Consider the following 22,838-nt stretch of genomic DNA (forward strand, 5'->3'; position numbering starts at 1 on the left):
CTTGCTTGTTCTTATCAGCTTGCTGGCCATCCTTCCTGTCCTTTCTTTAGCAAGATCTTCCACACAATAGTAATGGGAAAGGCTCCTGAAGTTTGTTTGCTAACCAATAATTTGACCTTGGATAAATCATTTCTCTCTGGGCCTCATTTTCCTCCCTGTGTAAAAAATCAGGAGGCTGCACTAGACCTTCAACATTCTATGAGTCTAATAACATGAATCTCTGGGCAATAGGAGATTTGTTTTTTAAAAAAAGAAAGCACAGCTATTTGGGCAGGTGTCCAGAAGAGGGCACAAGATGCTGGGGATGGAATATACTTTGGGCTCTGTTACCCTTTGGGAATGTGATACTAGCGAGTATTCGGTATGCCAGTAGTATCTCACAGTGAGAGAGAGTGATTCCCTATTCATGGGCTGCTGGGCAGATGAGCAGTTTATTAGAGAACTTGGCAGACTCAAAATTACAATTGTCCAAATGTTTGGTTTGTGAGCTTTGAGGCTGATTTCTCTTGATTTGCCCTAAATCTCATTTTCTGCCATTCCACTTCCCTTGACAGAGATGGGGGATGGGAGAGTAGGTTATCAGGATGAGGGTAGGTATGGGAGAGTAGGTTTTCAGAACTAGAGGCCTGGGTTTTATGTATATGTACCAGCCAGCTGTGATTTCAGGGATTCTGGGAAGACTAACCCTTCCCCTCCAAAAGGGAAAAATATTTCTCCTATGCTTGCTGCTGACTGAAATACCTTTAATAGTGGACGAAACATTTCATCCCACCAGGATGAGACTTAAACATAAATACCTTTGGGAGAGAGAATTTGGTGATTTTTAAATAAACGGTTCTTAGATTGTAGGTGGGAGGCTGTCTGTGAAATTGAATGGAAAAAAGTGTATTTTTCTTTCAAAATAATTGCTTTTCTCTGTAAGCCTATGTATTTTATTTTATGATTTAAAAAATATTATCCTGAGAAAGGGTTCATAGGCTTCACTCCATTCCCAGAGGGGTCCATGACACACAAAAAGGTTAAGAATCTCTGCTTTAAATCGAAATTCAGGTATAAATATCAGTTATCAGATCCTTCTGGATCCTTTTTCATCATAGAGTCAGGGGAAAGAATAGCAGACTATTGGATTCCTTTAGTGGATGCGAGGATGGGAGTGGAACACAGAGGTGAGGGCTGGAGTTCTGAAGACTGGCTTTTGCTTACTTCACAATTTTGCAATTGGGACCCACACAAGTTCCCTGATTTAGTTTAAGAAAAGCAGTTTCTGGAGTAGAATGATAGCTTAGAACTAGAAGGTCTTGCTTAGAGATTGACTAGGCCAGCTTCCTAACTAATGCAGTTATCTTTTCTACATCATTGCAAGTCATCTAGCCTTTACTTGTACACTGGTAGTAGGTGGGAGCTTTGTTCAGTCATTCAGTTTTGTCTGACTCTTCCTGATCCCATGGACCAACTGTCCATGGTGTTTTATTGCTGAAGATACTGGAGAGGTTGGCCATTTCCTTCTCCATTAAACACCTTTTGTCAGAACTCTCCTCTATCTATGATATGCCCATCTGGGGCAGTTCTGCATGGCATAGCTCAGTTTGAGTTACACAAACCCCTCTGCCATGATAAGCCAGTGATCCAGAGGGGAAGGAGAGAGTTTACTGCTTTTAAAGTCAGCCCATTTCATAGTTGGACCCCTCTTACTGACATGATACTGAGTTAGACTATTATATCCTCCCTTATACTGAATTAGAGGCAGTATGGTATAATGGATAGAGCAGGCACAGGAGTTAGGAAGACCTAGTTTTAAGATGTACTTCTGACACATACTGGTCACTTAACATCAGGCAATCCTCAAAGCATCCACAATTTAATTTGGAAAGACTAGGTGGAGATGGGTAACAATATGAGAAATTGAAGATTGAAAGCTTTGGTGGTAGAACAGGGTCTCCTAGGAAGGAGTGACTTCCATCTACCCCGTCATTGGAGGTACTGATCTAGAGGCTGGATGACTACACTGGGGGTGCTGTAGCAGGTTACAGGTCAGGTGTTGAACTATATTGATAGAGTTCCTCACTAGGAATTACGTGTACCGATGGACTGGTCTGGTATTTTTAAAAATTGAGTTAAAATTTCCCCTGGCTCTTGCTTCTATCCTCTGGAGCAAATAAGAGCACATCTAATCCCTCTTCCACATGATGACTCTTCAAATATTTGAAAAGAGTTCTCATGTCCCACTCATGTTTTTCTAAGCAGGCTAAGTAGGCTGTGTTGCTTCATCTGTTCCTTATATGCCATGGTTTCCATACCTCTTGATCATTATTGTCAATATTCTCTGGACAAAGGCTCATTTGACCATGTTCTCACCCACTGGAGAAATATGATACAAGATAACAAGTTTGGCTATGCCCAGCCCTATCTCCCACACAGAGGGAACAGGGGGCGGTTTGCTTAAGTGTTGGTGCATTCACTGTATGCTGAGGTTGAGGAGCCGGAAATGAACATTTGCACCCCACCAAGGGTTTCAGACAGAAGGGAACGAATAAACTAGATGGTAAGCATACTTGGCAGAATCAATGTTGCTAACAGTTTTACACTGTGAGTAACTAACGTCATCCTTTGATAAAACATAGTCAGTTTGGGGGCTTCTAGCCTCTACCTCCATTTAATAGTTGAGATGCCCTCCCCTCCTTAGAAGGCTCTTTTAATTGCTTCCTCTTTATAGTAAATTAGGTCAGTATTTATGGAGCTCCTGGGGAGAAGGGAATTTGCTGGGATGAAGATCCCACTATTAATAATCACTAGCTTTTATATGCTTTTAAGGTTCACAAAGCATTTTACATGTCATTATCTCATCTGAGCCTCACCACAACCCCGGGCAGTAGATGCTATTAATATGCCCATTGTATGGCTAAGGAAACTAAGGCTGATAAAGATTAAGTGACTAAACCAGGGCAACACAGCTAAGAAAGTAATTGAGGTCAGGTCTCTCTGACTCCACACCCCACCTTCTATTCACTGTGCCATATATAAGTGCATCATTCCCTGGTGCTACTTCCATTCTCAGCTCTCAATACAACTTTTCAAGGTGGGGCAGAGGCTACACAAACCAACCCTGGAACCCATAGTTTAATTTAGCATGACTAGATGGAGATGCATAACAACATGAGAGGATCCTAGTGCTAGAAAAAGACTGAAAGGTTTGGTAGTGAAACAGGCTCTCCTAGAAAGGAGTGACCTCTACCTTATCATTGGGCATATTGATTCAGAGGCTGGATTGAGGGTACTGTAGAAGGTATTCCTGTACTAGGTGGAAGACTGCCTTGAGGCAAGACCATAACTTACTATTATCTTCCTCACCCTTCAAGATAAAGTTGCACACTAGTTCAAGGCTCCATGATTTCATAGGTCAAAATATCATAGATTTAGAGTTGGGAAGGAACCTGAGAGGTCCGTAAGTCTAAATCTCTCATTTTCCAGAAAAAAACCAAACAACCTGAGCCCAAGAGGTTAAATGACTTGTCCAGGGTTCCACAACTGTCTGAGGCAGGTTTAGAACCCAAGTCTTCCTGATTTTAAGACCAGCTATCTATCAGGACATACTGCCTCAGTGTAGGCTATCTCTTCACTCATACAGACTTCAACCTCTTTCCACCTTGTAGATGGTCTTTATGAGTTACTGTAGCTAAAAAAATAATGATCTCCAGAAGTTGGAGTCAACTTCTAGTGATGAGTCTCTCTTGAACAGGGCTGGGTTGATTTTCAGATGAGAGGTGAATCATCTTAGGTTGAGAAGCTGGAATTTGCTCTGTGCTATGGCAGAGTTTTTGAAAATCCAGGTTACCTCTGCAACTCAAGAAGGCAGAAAGAAGGACTTCAGTGGAGATATAATACTAGTTCCCTTTATGATTTCAGAGAGTTTTCATTTCATCCTTTAACGGCCTCTGTGGCTTTTCTCACAAATCTTCTCAAATCTGGCATTCGTTCTTATTTTCTTTAGAGGGAATGGATTTGGGAAGAACCAAGAAATAATTTAGGAAAAATCTCTTGGAAGAGGCAGGACTTTAGGAGGAACTTAGGAAGCAAGGGAAGAAGGACCATATCAGATAAATTAATACCTTAAAAGATTCTGGCTTCATGCCATCCCGCAGAACTGTAGACTTCACCAGGGCCAACATTGTCTTATAGAATGAAATAGATTAATTCGGTGATAAAACACAATCCCAGAGGACTGAAGATTAATCACACCAGTGACTTTCAGCCAGAGACAAGATGGGCTCAAAATGCAGAATGAGACTGACATTTTTAGACAAGGCCAAATGTGAGAATGTTTTGCTGGGCTATACATATTTGTTTTGAAGTTTGTGTTTTTTGTTGTTTTATCTTTTGTTATTAAATGGGAAGGTGGTGAAAGGGAGAAATAAGTACTTATAAAAATAAATAGATGAGAAGATGGCGGACTAGAGAGACACACTTATGCAGGGTCCTTCCCACAGCCCATCAAATACCTGTAGAGAGGGACTCTCAACAAATTTTGGAGCAGCAGAAGTGGAGAACAACAGAGTGGAGGAGATTTCCAGCCCATGCGGAGCCAAGTGCTGAGCCCAGCCCAGCCTTGGCCAAGTGGCATGGCGCGAGGGGACTCTGGGAGGAGGACACCTCGGGGGCTGAATCTCCAGTTGCAGTTGCGGGTCCTCAGATCCCTTGGCCCACACCGCCAAAGGTCAGTGACAGGGTTTAATCAGCAGGCCAGGAAGGGAGAAAGGCCTTCCCATAGCTCAGGCAGCAGGCAGCAGCCACAGAGCCTGCACAGCAGCCTCTACAGAAGCTCCATTGTTGGAGCATAAAAACCCCTGGGGGCATTGAAGAGCTGAGTCTTGACTCTGCCCTGGGTGGAGGCCCTGGGCAAGCTGGTCTTTGTCTCACACTGAATGGCAGCCCTGCCCATCCAGCTTAATCTGAAAATCAGCCCCCAGTGCTGACTTGGGAACTGGAGGCCAGGTGGCTGTGGAGACGTAACTGCTAAAATTCTGGGCATAAAAATCCCTCTCTGTGTCCACACGCTTGATTGTGCCACCTTGGAGGAACTGAGATCTCACAGATTCCCAGAGTATACCCTACTCTTGACAAAGGACCCAAAAGTCAAGTAACTGGTTGGGAAAATGCCCAAAAAAGGGAAAAAAATAAGACCATAGAAGGTTACTTTCTTGGTGAACAGATATCTCCTCCCATCCTTTCAGATGAGGAAGAACAATGCTTACCATCAGGGAAGGCCATAGAAGTCAAGGCTTCTGTATCCCAAACATCCAAAATAAATATTCAATGGGCTCAGGCCATGGAAGAGCTCAAAAAGGATTTTGAAAATCAAGTTAGAGAGGTGGAGGAAAAACTGGGAAGAGAAATGAGAGAGATGCAAGAAAAGCATGAAAAACAGGTCCACACCTTGCTAAAGGAGACCCAAAAAAATGCTGAAGAAAATAACACCTTGAAAAATAGGCTAACTCAATTGGCAAAAGAGGTTCAAAAAGCCAATGAGGAGAAGAATGGTTTCAAAAGCAGAATTAGCCAAATGGAAAAGGAGGTTCAAAAGCTCACTGAAGAAAGTAGTTCTTTCAAAATTAGAATGGAACAGATGGAGGCCAATGACTTTATGAGAAACCAAGAAATCACAAAACAAAACCAAAACAATGAAAAAAATGGAAGATAATGTGAAATATCTCATTGGAAAAACAACTGACCTGGAAAATATATCCAGGAGAGACAATTAAAAAATTATGGGACTACCTGAAAGCCATGATCAAAAAAAAGAGCCTGGACATCATCTTTCATAAAATGATCAAGGAAAACTGCCCTGATATTCTAGAACCAGGGGGCATAATAAATATTCAAGGAATCCACCGATCACTGCCTGAAAGAGATCCAAAAAGAGAAGCTCCTAGGAACATTGTGGCCAAATTCCAGAGTTCCCTGGTCAAGGAGAAAATATTGCAAGCAGCTAGAAAGAAACAATTCAAGTATTGTGGAAATACAATCAGGATAACACAAGATCTAGCAGCTTCTACATTAAGGGATTGAAGGGTATGGAATATGATATTTCAGAAGTCAAAGGAACTAGGACTAAAACCAAGAATCACCTACCCAGCAAAACTGACTATAATACTTCAGGGGGAAAAATGGTCCTTCAATGAAACAGAGGACTTTCAAGCATTCTTGATGAAAAGACCAGAGCTGAAAAGAAAATTTGACTTTCAAACACAAGAATGAAGAGAAGCATGAAAAGGTAAACAGCAAAGAAAAGTCATAAGGGACTTATTAAAGTTGAACTGTTTACATTCCTACATGGAAAGACAATATTTGTAACTCTTGAAACTTTTCAGTATCTGGGTAGTTGGTGGGATTACACACACACACACACACACACACACACACACACACACAGAGCACAGACTGAGTTGAATAGAATGGGATCATGTCTTAAAAAAATGAAATTAAGGGGTGAGAGAGAAATATATTAGGAGGAGAAAGGGAGAAATGTAATGGGGCAAATTATCTCTTGTAAAAGAGGCAAGCAAAAGACTTTTCAGTCGAGGGAAAAAGAGGGGAGGTGAGAGAAAAACATGAAGCTTACTCTCATCACATTTGACTAAAGGAAGAAATAAAATGCACAATCATTTTGGTATGAAAACCTATCTTACAATACAGGATAGTGGGGGAGAAGGAGATATGCAGGGTTGGGGGGATGATAGAAGGGAGGGCAGTGGGAGGAGGGAGCAATTTGAGGTCAGCACTCTTGGGGAGGGACAGGATCCAAAGAGAGAACAGAAGCAATGCGGGGCAGGATAGGATGGAGGGAAATATAGTTAGTCTTACGCAACATGACTATTATGGAAGTCATTTGCAAAACTACACAGATATGGCCTATATTGAATTGCTTGCTTCCCAAAGGGAATGGGTGGGGAGGGAGGGATGAAGAGAAGTTGGAAGCCAAAGTTTTAGGAACAACTGTAGAGCATTGTTCTTACTACTAGGAAATAAGAAATACAGGGAATGGGGTATAGAAAGTTATCTTGCCCTACAGGACAGAAGAGAAGATGGGGACAAGGGAAGGGAGGGATATTAGAAGAGAGGGCAGATCGGTGACAGGGGCAATTAGAATGCTCGGCGTTTTGGGGTGGGGGAGGGGAGAAATGGGGAGAAAATTTGGAACCCAAAATTTTGTGAAAATGAATGTTAAAAGTTAAATAAATAAATTTAAAAAGAATGAAAAAAACCAAATAGATGAGAAGGGAAAACAAGAGTTAGCACTTTTAAGTTTTGCAAACTATGTTACAAATATCTCATTTTATCCTCACAACAATGCTGTGAGGTAGATACTTGTCTTCATTTTACAGAAAAGGAAACTGAAGCAGACAGAGGTTAAGTAATTTGTCCAAGGCTGCACAGTTAGTAAGCTAAGGCTGGATTTGAACTAAAGTCTAGTACCCTAACCATTGCGTAACCTACCTGCCAAATTAAATAAATTAATAAGTAGTAGGCAAGCTCCTTGAGGATAGAGAACATTTGGTTTTTGCCTCTGAATCCCTAGCACCTACTAAAGTGCCTTAATACTTAGCAGGCATTACTTTAATGCTTATTAATTTCAATTGCATTTTCATTTATGTCTTTGTAACCAACCAAGGTGATGTTATGGCATCCATGTTACATTTTGTGGGGCCTGGTAGTGTCTCCATACTAGGTTTCTATAACAGCTGTTGCCATATTGGGCTCTGTAGGATCATAGTGTTTTTAATGTGTATATAGGCAATCAGAAAGGGTAGTCAGGAGGTAGCCAGGGGTGCACAACAATTTTCTATCTTCTTCCTCCCCATCACCTTCAGATCTCTTGGTTTGAGGGTAACTGATGATGATATGATGACATCATAACAAATATTACTTATACAATGGTTGAAGATTTTCAAAGCACTCCATATCCATTATCTTATTTAATCCTCACAACAATTCAGGTATTATTTCTATTTTGCAGATGAAAAAACAGAGGCTGAGAGATTAGCTCATTTGTTTATGCTCAGACAGCTCATAGTTGTATGAGGTAGACTTGGAACCCAAGTTTCTTTTAATTCTGGTCCTACTGGTTTTCCCATTACAGGACTGCCACTAATGCTTACAAGACCATCGATGCAGCACAATGAGCCTATCACTTCTAAACGTTGGGCATACATCCCAGTGCACAGAGTAAGCCCAGAGAAGTAGAGATGGCCTCAGATTTGGAACCTATGCCTCTGTCTGCACTGTATGTCAATCACAGACCAGCATGGCCATACCCTGGACCTATCAGCGCATAGTACAGGTCTAAATATGCCCCCTGCTCAAAAACATTAGGGCCTCTTTATATAGGATAAAATACAAGATTTTTTTTAAATTTGTACTCAAGGTCTTCTATTATCTGATTCCATCCATCACTTCTAGCTTTACTTGACAATATTGTCCATCCTTCTGTCAGTCCATCCACACACACACACACACAAACCTCCCAAAGCATTTTAGTAAATGATCCCTGAATTCCAGACACTGTACTAAGGCTGGGGATAAAAAAAGTTAAAAAAAAATACAATTCCTTCTTCTCTCAAGGAACTTACAATTTAATAGGGGATACAGCCTGCAATAATTAGATACAAGATGTGTACTGATTAGAAAAGAGAAGACCAACAGCTGAGGGGACTGATGAAGACATCAAATATTCAATTTGATTTAATTCAGAAAACATTTATTAAAGATCTCTTATGTAAAGTACCATACTAGGCTCCTTGTCCTCAGACACCTTTAAGAAGACACAGGATGCACATGAATTAGTAAATGAGACACAGTTTGAAAATGAAGATATCACCACTTGTTGTGGTGGGAATAAAGGGAAATCCTTGCAGAGGCAACACCTGAGCTGAGCCCTTAAGGATTCTAAAGGGAGGCTCTAAGGGGCATTGCAAACCTGGTGGTGAAGTTGGAGGAAGAGCTTGTGTGAAAGCTTAAAGACAAGATGCTGAAAAGGGAAATTTCATCCAGTTCATCAGGAATGACAAATGAGTGAAGGAGAGTGATGTGAAATAAGATTGGAAAAGTGGACTGCAGTTAGTTTATGCAAGACCTTACATTCCAAAGGCTGTATATTTTATCCTAGTGGCATAGACTACATTCTACCTAGTCAGACTGCTAGCTGTTCCTTGATTTCCTTCTCCAAGAATTTGTGCAAACTCTCCCCCCAAACCTGAAATTAAACTTCCTTCTTACCTTTGCCTGTTGAAATCCTTATCTTTCTTTAAGACCTCCTACCAACTTTTCTGTGAAGCCTTCCTTCATCTGCCCAGATTAAAGTGATCTTTCCTCAAATCTTCTAAGAGTACTTTGTCTGTGGATCTCTTCCTTACTTTTATTGCATTCTACCTTTCCTATTTTTAATTTGTAAATATGCTGTATCCCCCTCATTATAGTGTAAGTTCCTTGAGGGCACATGTTTTCCTCCACCTTCTATCCTCAGCTGTTACAAACATTTAATAAGTGTGTTAAAAACTTAACTGAATCAATTGTGCTGGCAGCAGGGCATTTCAGGAGTAGAGAATGGTGGAGAACAGGCACAGTAGTAGGTTAGTAAGAAAGTAGGAGATATTTTCACAGAACACTAAATGGTCAAGTTTAACTGGAGAATAGAGTGAGGAATCTAGTCTGGTGTGGTATTAAGGACACTTAATAAATGCTGATTGAATGGGCTTATCTAATTACTATTCCAATTTGACAAAGAAGGTGACTGTCAATGACAAATCTCAGAACTTCCATGTGACCATTTTTCTCTATGCTGTGATTCTCACATCTATTTATCCAGCTCCAAGCTCTCTCCTGATCACCTGTCTTAAATTTTTAGCTGTCTACTGGATATTTTGAACTGGATGTTCCATAAATGTATCCAACTCCACATATCCAAATCCAAGTTCACTATCTGTCTTCCTAAACCTTCCCCTCTTTCTAACTTCCTTTCCTAAGGGGGCACCATTCTCTTTCCAGTCACCCACACTCAGAAGTAGGTATCATGCTTGATTCCTCACTCTCTCTTTCCCCACTTCCCCTCCATATGCAATCAGTTAGTTTCCAAGTCCTAGCAATCAATTCTACTTTCATAACATCTTGTTCCCCGTGCCCCAACCCGTTCCCCTTATGACATCCCCACTCTGTTGTAGGCCCTTATCAACTCAGGCCAGGATGACTGCAATAACTTTCTGGTCTTTAGTCTCTTCCCACTCCAGTCCATCTTCTCAGCTGTTAAATTTATCTTTTTAAAGCTCAGGTGTAATCATATTGGCCCTCTAATCCATAAACTCCAATGACTCCCTGGTACCTCCAGATCAAATGTAAAATACTGTTTAGTTTTTAAATCTCTTCTACTTTTTCAGTCTTTTTACCTTATTCCCATCACATGTTCCCAATCCAGTGATACTGGCCTCCTTACTGTTCCTCCCACAAGACCCTCCATCTCCCAACTCCATGTATTTTCACTACCCTATGCCTTGGAGTTCTCTCCGTACTCATCTCTCTCCTAGCTTCCCTGGCTTCCTTTAAGGTCTCAAATAACATCCTACTTTCAGCAAGAAGTCTCTTGTTGTCTCCCTTAATGCTAATGCTTTCCCCCTGGGATTATTTCCTCTTTATCCTATCTATATGTCGCTTGCATATAGTTATTTGCATACTGTTCCTGTTAGTCTGAATGCCTTGAAAGCAGGAACTGTTTTTGCCTTCTTTTTGAATTTTCAATGCTTAGAAGCGTCTAGCACATAGTAGACACTCAATAAGTGTTTGTTGATGTGTTGCCTTATAGTTGGTGACCAGAAGTGTGTGTCATTTCAGATTTAAATTTTGCTGTGAAGTGAAGAAAATAGACAAGTCTCTTCACAGGAGACTTCCCTCCTCATAGATCATAGCTTGGGACCCGTGCTGTGGGGTCCAGAACCCTGACTGATTCAGGGAAGATTGTAGTGTTCACATCATGGTGATTATACTTAACTCTAATCTGAGAACTCAACCTGTATTCCTGTCATCCCTCTTTCCCTTCCTTATTTCTCCCCTTTCTCCTTCCTCCATTCCAGTTGCTACCCGTCTAACTCCTTACAATTTTGTTTCTAATTTAGGAGCATATTCTACTTAGTATCAGAGCAGTCTGAACTAGAATGAACCTTAGATACCAACTTAGATACCAATACCCTTATTTTGTTGATGAGAAAATGCTGAGAAGAATTGACTTGTCCAAGGTCATACTGGTAGAACATAGAAAACCAGATTTTCAAACCTAGGTTCTCTGCAGTCAAATTTAGTGTTTTTCTCACTCTACCACAGTTGGTTTGGGGTAGGAAGGTGTGAAGTTGTTAAAGGCAGCCAAATGACATTGGCAGTGAAGAAGGAAATATGGTGGAAGTCAACATAGGGGGAGCGAAGAGGGGTGGGATCAAGGGAAAATGTATAGATAAGGAAGTGTACCCGAATATTTTTCTGCATAAATTATTCATTTGGAATGGCCGGGGCGTTGCTTTGTAGAAATGGAAAGCTCTTATTGCATAATACATCTCTTTACCTGTCATCATACTAACATTAGTAGACAGATCTCTTCAGCATTTGTTACAAGTTTACCAGTGCTATCAATATTTTACTGTACAGTTACTTTGATTTCAGCGGAGATGATTGGCTCTCAGGTGTCCAAATCAATGTAATAATAAACTGTTACAAAACTAATATCTACTATTTCCAAATAGTAGTTTTGTTTTTAAAGCCCCCTTACTTTTCTGGTCCTCTTACTTACTTCCCTCCACTTATGCCCAATTCAGTGACACTGGCCTCCTCACTGTTTCTCAGAGAAGACAGGCAAGTTATGACCCTGGTGTCACTGTTTCAGAAGACTTGTTGGCACTCCCCCCCTTCCTTTTTTTCTTCATTTACTCTGATTTTTTCTTCTCTCTTTCACACGCTTAGCTCCGCGAGTGCTACCCAAGGCTAACAGGGTGACCAAGATTGCGTGTGTCTCTGTTTACACACACGATTCACCTGTCTTTCGCCAGGTCCGGCCGGTGTTTGCCCCCAGGACCAGCAGAGGGCGGTCCGGGATCGGTTCCACGCGTGCCTTGCTCCCGCCCGCCCCGCGGGACTCACAAGGTGCTGAGCAGAGGATTCCCGGGGGTGGCCACAGCGTTCTCCGATCCGATCCTCCGCGGGGTAGGAGGAGCCGTCCTGCCCCCCGCCAGAGCCCTGCGCACCTGCAGGTCGCGGAAGGCGCCGAGGACGCACGGAGCGCCCGACTCTGACGCTCCAGCACCTCCTCCCCATACCTGAACTGGGAGCGGCGGAGCTCAGCTGCCTCCTCCTCCTCCCTCCCTTCTCCTCCCCCTCCTCCTCCTTCACCTCCTCTGCTGCTGCTCCCAGCCTTAGTCCCAACTCCAGCCCGGCTGCCTCCCGAGTAAAGGTCGCTCAGGAGGAGAGAGGAGGCAGGAAGTGGAGCCTCGAGTGAACAGGGAGGGGAAAGTGGGGGCGATAAAAAAAAAAAGAAGGAAGGAAAAACTCTTTGTAAGTGCAGGAAGATGGCGCCACACGGGCAGCGGCTGGTGTGAGAGCCACCGCGGGCAGCGAGCAGCACCGAGAGCTGGGATTGACCTGGAGAGTGGGGCCGGATCGCTCGAGCTAGGGCTGAGCTTCCAGACGCGCCTCCGGGTTTGTCGCTGCGCCGGCGAGGCCATGTCGGTCTGCGAGCTCTACAGCCAGGTGAGTGTGGCCGCTCCAGGTGCAGGGGAGGGAAATCAGGATAAACGAGCCTGGGGCTTGGGAAGAGGGGGAAGCAGCACATCTGGAACACGTTACGGCGTCTCAGGGCTGGAGAGGTGTGTGCAGTCGGGGACGGTTTCTTCTTCCCCGTCTTCTACCTCGGGGGTAAGGTGGTGGGCATGGAAGATACTCAACTCGCTCTCTGCTCCACTACCCCTAACTTCGCAGCTGGGGAGAAAGTTTGGTTATTGCTACTTGGGAAGCGCCACACCTGTCCCGTCTCTCCAGCCCCTCCTAGTACTGCCAGCTTTTGGCTGGCTAGCTCCGAAGTTCCTTGGTCTCCTGACTTCTCTTACCTTCCCAACTCGGCCCAGTCGGTGCAGAGCTTTCCAGTACTTTCCCAGTCCATCATTAGTCTTTTCCTATATTTCCACTTCCCTCTCAGGCCTCACTCGTTCTCTGGCAGCCTCCCTTTCACTTCCAGGCCTCCGCCTCTTGCTTTTCCATCCATTCACTGGACCTCTCGTGCCTCTTACCTCAGTAGCTAGAGCGTTCTCACTTGGTTTTGTTTTTTTTCCCAGGCTAAACTCCTTCCGTCCCGGGCTGATACTCTCCTGGGTTTCGGGCTCGCGGGTTTGCCGCCCCCTCCCCCTATCAAGACCCACCCCTGGTGCATTGCAGCTTGAGGCTCTCTGACCAGCCCAGGGCCGATCCGGACGGGTCCCCACTGACATCAGAGAAACCTCTTTTCTCATAAACTAGTCTTCAGGAATTCGGGAGGGGAAAGTGGCAAAGGGGTAGAAAGGGAGAAGAAAACGGGGAGATGGAGAAAGACTGGGGCCAGGTTTTATAAGGCTATGAGAAAAAAAGGGTTCCATTTGAAAATTTGGTCGGCCGTGGGAGAAGCGGGAGAGGAGAGTTGAGATTATTATTATAATTTTCTTGCGGAAGTGTGCGGTTGGTTATATTGTTTAGGGGGAAGGTTTTGAGGGAACATAGAGTTCGGTCGATGGGGAACTACCGGAAGGATTAAAGATTCCAGCCGATCTGTTTCTCCCCATCCTGCAGCTTAGAACCCAGGATGGGGAAAGATCCAAACAGGTGCATACGCAGAGCTGAACCACCCACAATTTCAATGCAGTTGCTGTTGTCAAAGTTAGGGACTTTCTAACAACTCTTCACCTAGCACTCTTTGAAAGGCTTCAACTGCTCAAACTTACACAGTTCAACTTTGCTCTGGAGTCCAAACTCAGAGGCAGATGAGTTAATTTGATTTTTTTATTTTTATTTTTAAAACCCGTCTAAAGTACTAGCTTTTTCTCTTCCTTATTCGTTTTCTTTCTTAGTTGGAAATGTTGACCGTCCCTTACTTCCTCAACCTCTTCTGGATTTGGAGTGGGGCGTGTGTGTGTGTGTGTGTGTGTGTGTGTGTGTATACACGTACTTTGGTCCTTGCCTAGATCTTTGAGGTAAATATCCCTTTGTAAAAACTAATTGATATTAGGTGTTTAAATGGAACTAGGGTACTTGCCACTGGCAGCCAACAGTCAAATAGCCAGTAGGTGCTCTAGAGAATGGTAGTAGAAAGGCCACTATATATTGTTTTTATAATATCTTCATTTCCAAATATATTCCCCATCCCCTACGTCGAAAGTCATCCCTTATGACAAAGGAAGAAAGAAAGGGAGGAAGAAAGGAAAGAAGGAAGGAAGGATGAAAAAAGGAAAGTAGTCTAACAAAACGAATCAATGCATCAACTGCATCTGACAGCATAGTCAACATTCTACCAACCATAGCTTCCTACTTCTGCAAAGGAGAGATGAAAGTTGTTTTTTTTTCAAATCTATTCTTTTGAGTGAAGCTCAATAATTATGACACAACATTCCATTTTGTTTCTTTAATGTGTCTGATTTATGTTATTGTATTGTTTTATATATAATATATATATATATATTGTTTTTTCTGATTCTGCTTAATTCACTCTGCATCAGTTCATGTGTCTTGTAATGCTTCTCCAAAGTTTTCTTATTCATTGTTTCTTATGGCACGGTAATATTTCATTATGTTTATATGTTGCATTTTATTTAGCTGTTCTCCAATCCATGAAAAATACATTTTAAAGAAGATGAAAATTATTGGAAGTTAGATGGTACTCTGGATAGGGTGCCAGGCCATCAGTAATACCTGAATTCAAATCTGGCCTTAGACACTAATTTAGGCAACCCTGTGACAGTCACTTAACTGTCATTTGCCTCAGTTTTCTCATTTGTAAAATGAGGATAAAAATAGCACCTACACCCAGAGTTGTTATGAGGATCAAGTGAGATCCTTTACTTTAAAGTACTTAGCACAGTACCTAGCATGTAGTGGGTGCTGCATTGATGTTTATTATTATTTGCAATCAGAACTCTGAAAGCAGACATAGCAAAATGAGTAGATAACTTAGAAAACATACCTGATAGAGAATCATTCCAAAGCAGTAGAGACTCTAAAAAAGATATTGGACTGTTGGAAAACTCTGAAGGTGGGATACTTTTGCTAGTTGGGAGGCAAAGGAATGGGCCAATACCTTAGGGAAACATCTTCACCCTTAATTTTGGAGGCAGGGAGTCAAGCAGAATCAGATTCATCCCTTAATATTCCACTGAACTTAATCTCTGGACTTAATCCAAAGACTTCCCTGGAGAATAGCCCAGAAATGATTGTCTAGGTTTCACCAGTGATGTTAATGAGAGAGTAATTAAGAAGAACCCCAGTCATAGATTAAGGTAAAGAAAGCAGTAAGTGCCAGAGGATTTATGTGTTTGAGTTCAGTAAGGGCATGTATAATGCTACAATGGCTTAGGAACAAGGCTTACCCTTGTCAAAGCTATGAATCCCATCTATGGTACTTTCCCTTACTTTCTTTTATGACCAATTTGATTTTGGGGGTTCTTCCCACCATTCAATGACTTAATGCTAGTATATTGTTTTGTAGTCTCCTTCTGTCTGTGTGACATATGTTGTGTTTGCCAGTAGTTTGCCATGGCTATATTAAACAGAACCCCAAAATCTTGTGAAATCTCAGAGAGTATATTTCTAAAGGGTTTCTCAAAAAGTGTTACCAGATGTTTTAACAATAAAACCAATGATTCTTACTTCCCTTACAATGTCACATGGCTTGGGTCACCAAGATAACTCATTTTTAAAATGGGACCTATTAATTTATTCAAGGTGTGATGAGCCTCAAAAATCTTCTGTTCTAGCCCCATTTTACTGATTAAGAAATTCCCCCTTAAGCTCAAAGGCTTCTGTCTCCTGCCACTTTTTCCAGCTTTGCCTTAAATTGCTTTCTGACTTTGGGAAGGGATGGAGGAACCCTGGGACTGGGCTTCTAAAGTCACAAGATTGACATGACAAGGACAAACAAGAACAGGAAATCTACATTTTGATCCCCTCACCAGATTCCTCAATTCTGGACAACTAGGTTCTAAAAATCAAATAATCCATAGCTTTTTAAAAGGTCAACTAGCTCTATAGGTAGTAGGAAGGGAAGGGGGAAAGAAAAGGGAGGGGAGGCTAAAAGGGAGGGAAGAAGTAGTAAAAGAAAAGGGACGTAAAAGGGAGGGGAGCTGAAAGAAGAGAGGGAAGACTGAGGGAGGCAGTGGTCAAAAATTAAAACTCTATTGTGGAGGGGAAGAGAGAAGGGAGAGTTAAAAGCATAAACAAGGTGAAAGGGAATGGAGGGAAAGACACAGAAGAGTAATCATAACTGTGAATGTGAATGGGATGAACTCTCCCATAAAATGGAGATGGATAGTAGAATGGATTAAAAACCATAATCCAACAATATGTTTACAAGAAACACATTTGAAATGGGGGCATGCACATGCGGTAAAGGTAAAAGGTTGGAGCAGAATATCTTGTGCTTCAGCTGATGCAAAAAAAGCAGGAGTAGCAATCCTAATCTCAGACAAAGAAAAAGCAAAAGTAGATCTAAACAAAAGAGATAAGGAAGGAAACTATATCCTGCTAAAAGGCACCATTGACAATGAAGACGTTTCATTACTAAACATATTCGAACAATGTGGCCAGCCCTTCAGAGTTGCGCTCTCTGAAGCATAGTTTGAATACTTGGCATTTCAGCTCAAGCAAGGACTTCAGTGTCTGGTACCTTATACTGCCAGGTGATCCTCAGAATCTTCCTAAGACAGTTCAAATTGAAACGATTCAGTTTCCTGGCATGGTGCTGGTAGACTGTCCACGTTTCACAGGTATACAACAATGAGGTCAGTGCAACGGCTCTGTAGACCTTCTATTTGGTAGTCAGTCTAATACCTCTCCTCTCCCAAACTTTTCTTCAGAGCCTCTCAAACATTGAGCTAGCTCTGGCAATGTGTGCATCAACCTCATTGTCAATGTGTACATCCCTGGAAAGTACACTCTCAAGGTAAGTCAACTTACCTACGGCATTCAAAACTTCTCCATTTGTTGTAACCAGTGGTTCCATGTATGGATGTTGTGGTGGTGGCTGATGGAGCACCTGTGTTTTTTGGGGGTTAATTATTAGGCCAAAATTAGCACAAGCAGCAGAGAACTGATCCATGCTTTGTTGCCTCTCAGCTTCAGAGGCTGTATTGAGCACACAATCATCTGCAAACAGAGAATCATGCACCAACACTCCCTCCACTTTGGTCTTGGCTTGTAGCCTTTTCAAATGGAAGAACTTACCATCAGTATAGTAGTTGATCCTTATTGAAAGCATTTGTCAACATGGCTGAAAACATCATGCTAAAAATCACTCTGATGGGCTGGCCACGTTGTTCAAATGCCAAATGTACATTTGCCAAAAAGACATTTATGGAGAACATGCATGGCAATCACAGAGTGGCCAGAAGAAAAGATACAAGGACACCCTCAAGGTCTCTCTTAAGAACTTTAGATTTGACTGTGCAACATGGTGAGACATTGGCACAGGACCACTCAACATAGCATGCCCACATAAGAAAAAGTACTGTGCTCTTTGAGCAAAGCAGAATTGAGACAACACAAAGTAAACACAGGATGCACAAATTTGGGATATTCACCCAATATCTGTGCCCAATCTATGGTAGAGCATTCTGAGCTCATATTGGTCTGATCAGACACAACTGGACACACTGAAATTTCACTTTACAATGGTAATTTTATTTTGGTCCTCTTCAAAGATGAAGGACAACAACCAACCAACTAAACATATATGCTCCAAGTGGTATAGCATCCAGATTCTTAGAGGAGAAGTTATGGGAGTTACAGGAAGAAATAGACAGCAAAACTATACTAGTGGGGGGCTTCAACCTCCCCCTCTCTGAACTTGATAAATCTAACTTCAAAATAAACAAGAAAGAAGTTAAGGAGGTGAATAGAACTCTGATAAGGTAGATACAATAGATCTCTGGAGAAAATTGAATGGGAATAGAAAGGAATATACCTTTTACTCAGAAGTATATGGCACATATACAAAAACTGACCATGTACTAGGCCATAAAAACCTCACAATTCAGTGCAGAAAGGCAGAGATAGTCAATGCATCCTTCTCAGATCATAATGCAATAAAAAAATTATATGTAATCAAAGACCATGGAAACACAAACCAAAAACTAATTGAAAACTAAACAATCTAATGCTAAAGAATGAGTAGGTTAAACAACCAATTAAAGAAACAATCAACTTCATTCAAGAGAATGACAATAATGAGACAACCTACCAAATCTTATGGGATACTGCAAAAGCAGCTCTTAGGGGAAGTTTTATATCTTTGAATGTCTACATGAATAAAATAGAGAAAGAGGAGATCAATGCAACTGAAAAAGCTTGAAAAAGAACAAATTGAAGCTCCCCAAGTAAATATAAAATTAGAAATACTGAAAATCAAAGGAAAGATTAATAAAATTGAAATTAAGAAAATTATTGAACAAGTAAATAAAACCAAGAGTTGGTTTTATGAAAAAACCAATAAAATTGATAAACCTTCGGTCAATTTGATTTAAAAAAAGAAAGAAGAAAACCAAATTACCAATATTAAAAATGAAAAAGGTGAACTAACCTCCAATGAGGAGGAAACTAAAACAATAATTAGAAATAGCTTTGCCCAACTCTATGCCCATAAATTCCACAATCTAAATGAGATGGATGATTATTTTAAAGATATTAATTGCCCAGATTAACAGAAGAGGAAGTTGAGAATTTAAATAACCCCATCTCAGAAAAGGAAATTGAACAAGCCATAAATGAACTCCCTAGGAAAAAATCTCCAGGACCAGATGAATTTACAAGTGAGTTCCATCAAACATTTAAAGAACAGTTAATTCTAATACTATATAGACTATTTGGGGAAATTGCCAAAGAAGGAGTGTTACCAAATTCTTTTTATGATACAAATATGATTCTGATACCTAAACCAGGAAGAGCCAAAAGAAAGAAAAAAATTATAGACCAATTTCTCTAGAGAATATAAATATAAAAATTTTAAGTAAGATATTAGCAAAAAGAATGCTGCAATTTATCAAGAGAATAACACATTATGATCAGGTAGGATTTATACCAGGAATGCAGGGCTGGTTCAATATTAGAAAAACTATTAGCATAATTGATCATATCAACAACAAAAGCAACAGAAACCACATGATTACCTCAATAGATGAAGAAAAAGCTTTTAACAAAATACAACACCCTTTCCTATTGAAAACACTGGAAAGCATAGGAATAAATGGTACTTTCCATAAAATAATAAGCAATATCTACTTAAAACCATCAACAAGCACTATATGCAATGGGGACAAGCTAGACTCATTTCTAATAAGATCATGGATGAAACAAGATGTCCATTATCACCACTGTTATTCAATATGGTATTAGAAATGCTAACTGTAGCAATAAGAGAAGAAAAAGAAATTGAAGAAATTAGAATAATTTAGAATAAATAATAAGGACAAAGCTAAGTTATCACTCTTTGCAGATGATATGATGATATAATAGAGAATTCCAGAGAATCAAGTAAAAAACTATTTGAAATAATAAACAACTTTGGAAATTCAGGTTACAAAATAAACCCACATAAATCATCTGCATTTCTATATATTACTGACAAAGTCCAACAGCAAGACATAGAAAGAGAAATTCTGTTTAAAGCTACTGTAGATGGTATAAAATATCTGGGAGTCTACCTGCCAAAACAAACCCAGGGACTATATGAACACAATTACAAAACACTTTTCTCACAAATAAAGTCAGATCTAAGTAAGTGGGAAAACATCACTTTCTCATGGGTAGGCCAAGCTAATATAATAGAAATGACAATTCTACCTAAATTAATTTACTTGTTCAGTGCCATACCAATCAAACTACCAGATAATTATTTTCTTGAGCTAGAAAAAATAATATCAAAATTCATCTGGAGGAACAAAAGGTCCAAAATATCAAGGGAATAAATGAAAAGAAACGCTAGAGAAGGTGGCCTAGCCCTACCAGATTTCAAATTGTATTATAAAGCAGCAATCATCAAAACCACTTGGTACTGGCTAAGAAACAGAGGGGTAGACCAGTGGAATAGGTTAAGTACTCAAGACATAGTAGTTAAAGAATATAGCAATTCACTGTTTGATAAACCCAAAGACCCCAGCTTCTGGGATAAGAACTCACTGTTTGACAAAAATTGCTGGGAAAACTGGATAACAGTGTGGCAGAAACTAGGCATAGACCAATGCCTGACACCATACACAAGAATAAAGTCCAAATGAATATATGATCTAGGTATAAAGACTGATACTGTAAACAAATTAGGGAAGCAAGGAATAGTGTATTTGTCAGATTTATGTAGAGTGGAGAAATTTATGACCCAACAAGAGATAGAGAACATTATGAAGTGCAAAATGGATCGTTTTGATTACATTAAATTGAAAAGTTTTTGCACAAACAAACCCTATGCAACCAAGATTAGGAGGGAAGCAGAAAACTGGGAAAGAATTTTGCAACTAGTATCTGTGATAAAAGCCTCATTTCTCAAATATATAGAGAACTAAGTCAAATGTACAAGAATACAAGTCATTCCCCAATTGATAAATGGTCAAAGGATATGAACAGGGAATTTTCAGAGGAAGAAATTAAAGCTATCTATAATCATATGAAAAAATGTTCTAAATCACTATTGATTAGAGAGATGCAAATCAGAAAAACTCTGAGGTACCACATCACACCTATCAGATTGGCAAACATGACAAAACAGGAAGATGATAAATGTTGGAGAAGATGTGGGAGAGTTGGAACACTAATTCATTGTTGGTGGAGCTGTGAGCTGATCCAACCATTCTGGAGAGCAATTTGGAACTATACCCAAAGGGCTACAAAAATATGCATACCTTTTGAGCTGGTAATGTTGCTCCTGGGACTCTCTCCCAAAGACATCATAGAAATGGGAAAGGGTCCCACATGTACAAAAATATTTATAGCAGCACTCTTTGTGGTGGCCAAAAACTGGAAATCAAGGGGATGCCCATCAATTGAGGAATGGCTGAACAAGTTGTGGTATATGAATGTAATGGAATATTATTGTGCTATGAGAAGAGATGAACAAGAAGACTTCAGAGAGGCCTGGAAAGACTTATATGAACTGATGCTGAGTAAAAGGAGCAGAATGAGGAGAACTTTGTACACAGCAAAAACCACAGTGTGCAAGGAATTTTTCTGGTAGACTTAGTACTTCACTGAAAAACATGGACTTAAAAAATTTCCAGTGGACTCTTGAGGCAAAACACCTTCCACATCCAGAGAAAGAACTATGGAATTGGATCACAGGCAGAAACAGAACATTTTCTTTTGTCTTATATTATGTTTTGTTTTGTTTTGGGGTTTCCTCCATTCATTTTAATTCTTCTATGCAACATGCATTTAATAGGAATGTACTAGTTAAACCTATATAAGATTGTATGCCATCTCAGGAAGGGAGTGGGGAGGGAGAGAGGAATAAGGAGGAGGGAGTGGAAAAAAATCTAAGATATAAGGAAGTGACTATCAAGCACTGAAAACAAATTAAATAATTCAATTTTAAAAAAAGGTCATAAAGAAAAGAAATGTTTTTGTCCCTTAAAGAAATTATTTGGATCAGAGATAACTTGGCAGCAAAACTGTATGACTTGGAAAGTGAATGTCTTTTGGTAAAATCATCCATTGATTAATTGGGAGGCAGCAAATCAGATTAACAGCCACCTAGAAGAGAAAGCCCTGACTAACAAAACCGTAGTCAAGGAAAAAGAAAGAAAAAAAAGAAAGAAATACCTGATTCTACTTTCTTTGCTTTTTCTTTTGGGGGAAGAGGCAAAGTAAACATTGAGGTGTCTCCTTAAAGAAACAGACAACTGTGCTGGGAAAATGTCTTTCCATCAATAGAAGTACTTTTTTTTTTTTTGACCTGGAAGCTCTGGATTTTGGTTTTAATGTTTCTGGGAGTTTTCATTTTGAATTTTTTTCAGGTGGTAATTGGAAAATGACCCCTTTTACCTTTTGCTTTGCTCTCTGATTCTAAGAGGTCTGAGCAGTTTTATTTTATGATTTCTTGAAATGTGATCTACAGGGGGGCGGAGCCAAGATGGCAGAGTGAAAGCAATGACTCACCTAAGCTCCTGGACAAACTCCTCTGGATATCTCTGAAAGGAGAATCTGACCAAACTTTGGAGGTGTGGAATCCAGTGGGTGACAGACTTTGACAGATTCGGAGCCCAGGTTAGACTGGAAGGTCCACGGGAAGGATCTGTTCCGCGGGGTTAAGCCCCCAGCGCACAGCGCAGCGCGGTCAGTGCAGCAGGGCAGAAGGGACCCGAGAAGCCCGAGAGTGGCAGGCGAAACCAGCGGAGCAGGAGACAAGCCAAACCGAGCCGGTGAGAGCCGTTGAGAGCCAGATATCAGCGCAGCAGCCCTTGAAACCTTCAGCCTGAAGACTAAACTTCGGTAAGTCACCTACTTGAACTTCCGGGAGCCAGGATGGTGGAGTGATCAGTAAATGCTCTCTCCTCCCCCCGATGACCGTGAAAGAACCATAAAATATTTCCCCA

General features: G+C 40.9%; 2 protein-coding genes across 5 annotated transcripts in view; one reads left to right on the plus strand and one right to left on the minus strand.

Annotated features, from left to right (window-relative positions):
• LOC140502854 (cilia- and flagella-associated protein 53-like) overlaps positions 1-22,838 on the plus strand; it is a 199,001-nt gene that overhangs the window by 133,593 nt on the left and 42,570 nt on the right. For all 4 annotated transcript variants that reach the window (XM_072606912.1, XM_072606910.1, XM_072606908.1 and 1 more), the window contains one exon: positions 12,078-12,774. The gene's annotated coding sequence lies outside the window, so the exon portion shown is untranslated. The remainder of the gene's footprint in view (positions 1-12,077; positions 12,775-22,838) is intronic.
• Positions 8,785-13,637, minus strand: LOC140502857 (uncharacterized). Its single transcript, XM_072606916.1, has 2 exons — positions 13,131-13,637; positions 8,785-13,002 (listed from the first exon to the last, which is right to left on the minus strand). The coding sequence occupies exon 2, from the start codon at positions 12,854-12,856 to the stop codon at positions 12,047-12,049; it is 810 nt and encodes a 269-aa protein (XP_072463017.1). The 5' UTR covers positions 12,857-13,002; positions 13,131-13,637; the 3' UTR covers positions 8,785-12,046.

The sequence above is a fragment of the Notamacropus eugenii genome, chromosome 4 (assembly GCF_028372415.1).
Source record: "Notamacropus eugenii isolate mMacEug1 chromosome 4, mMacEug1.pri_v2, whole genome shotgun sequence".
Classification (NCBI taxonomy): domain Eukaryota; kingdom Metazoa; phylum Chordata; class Mammalia; order Diprotodontia; family Macropodidae; genus Notamacropus; species Notamacropus eugenii.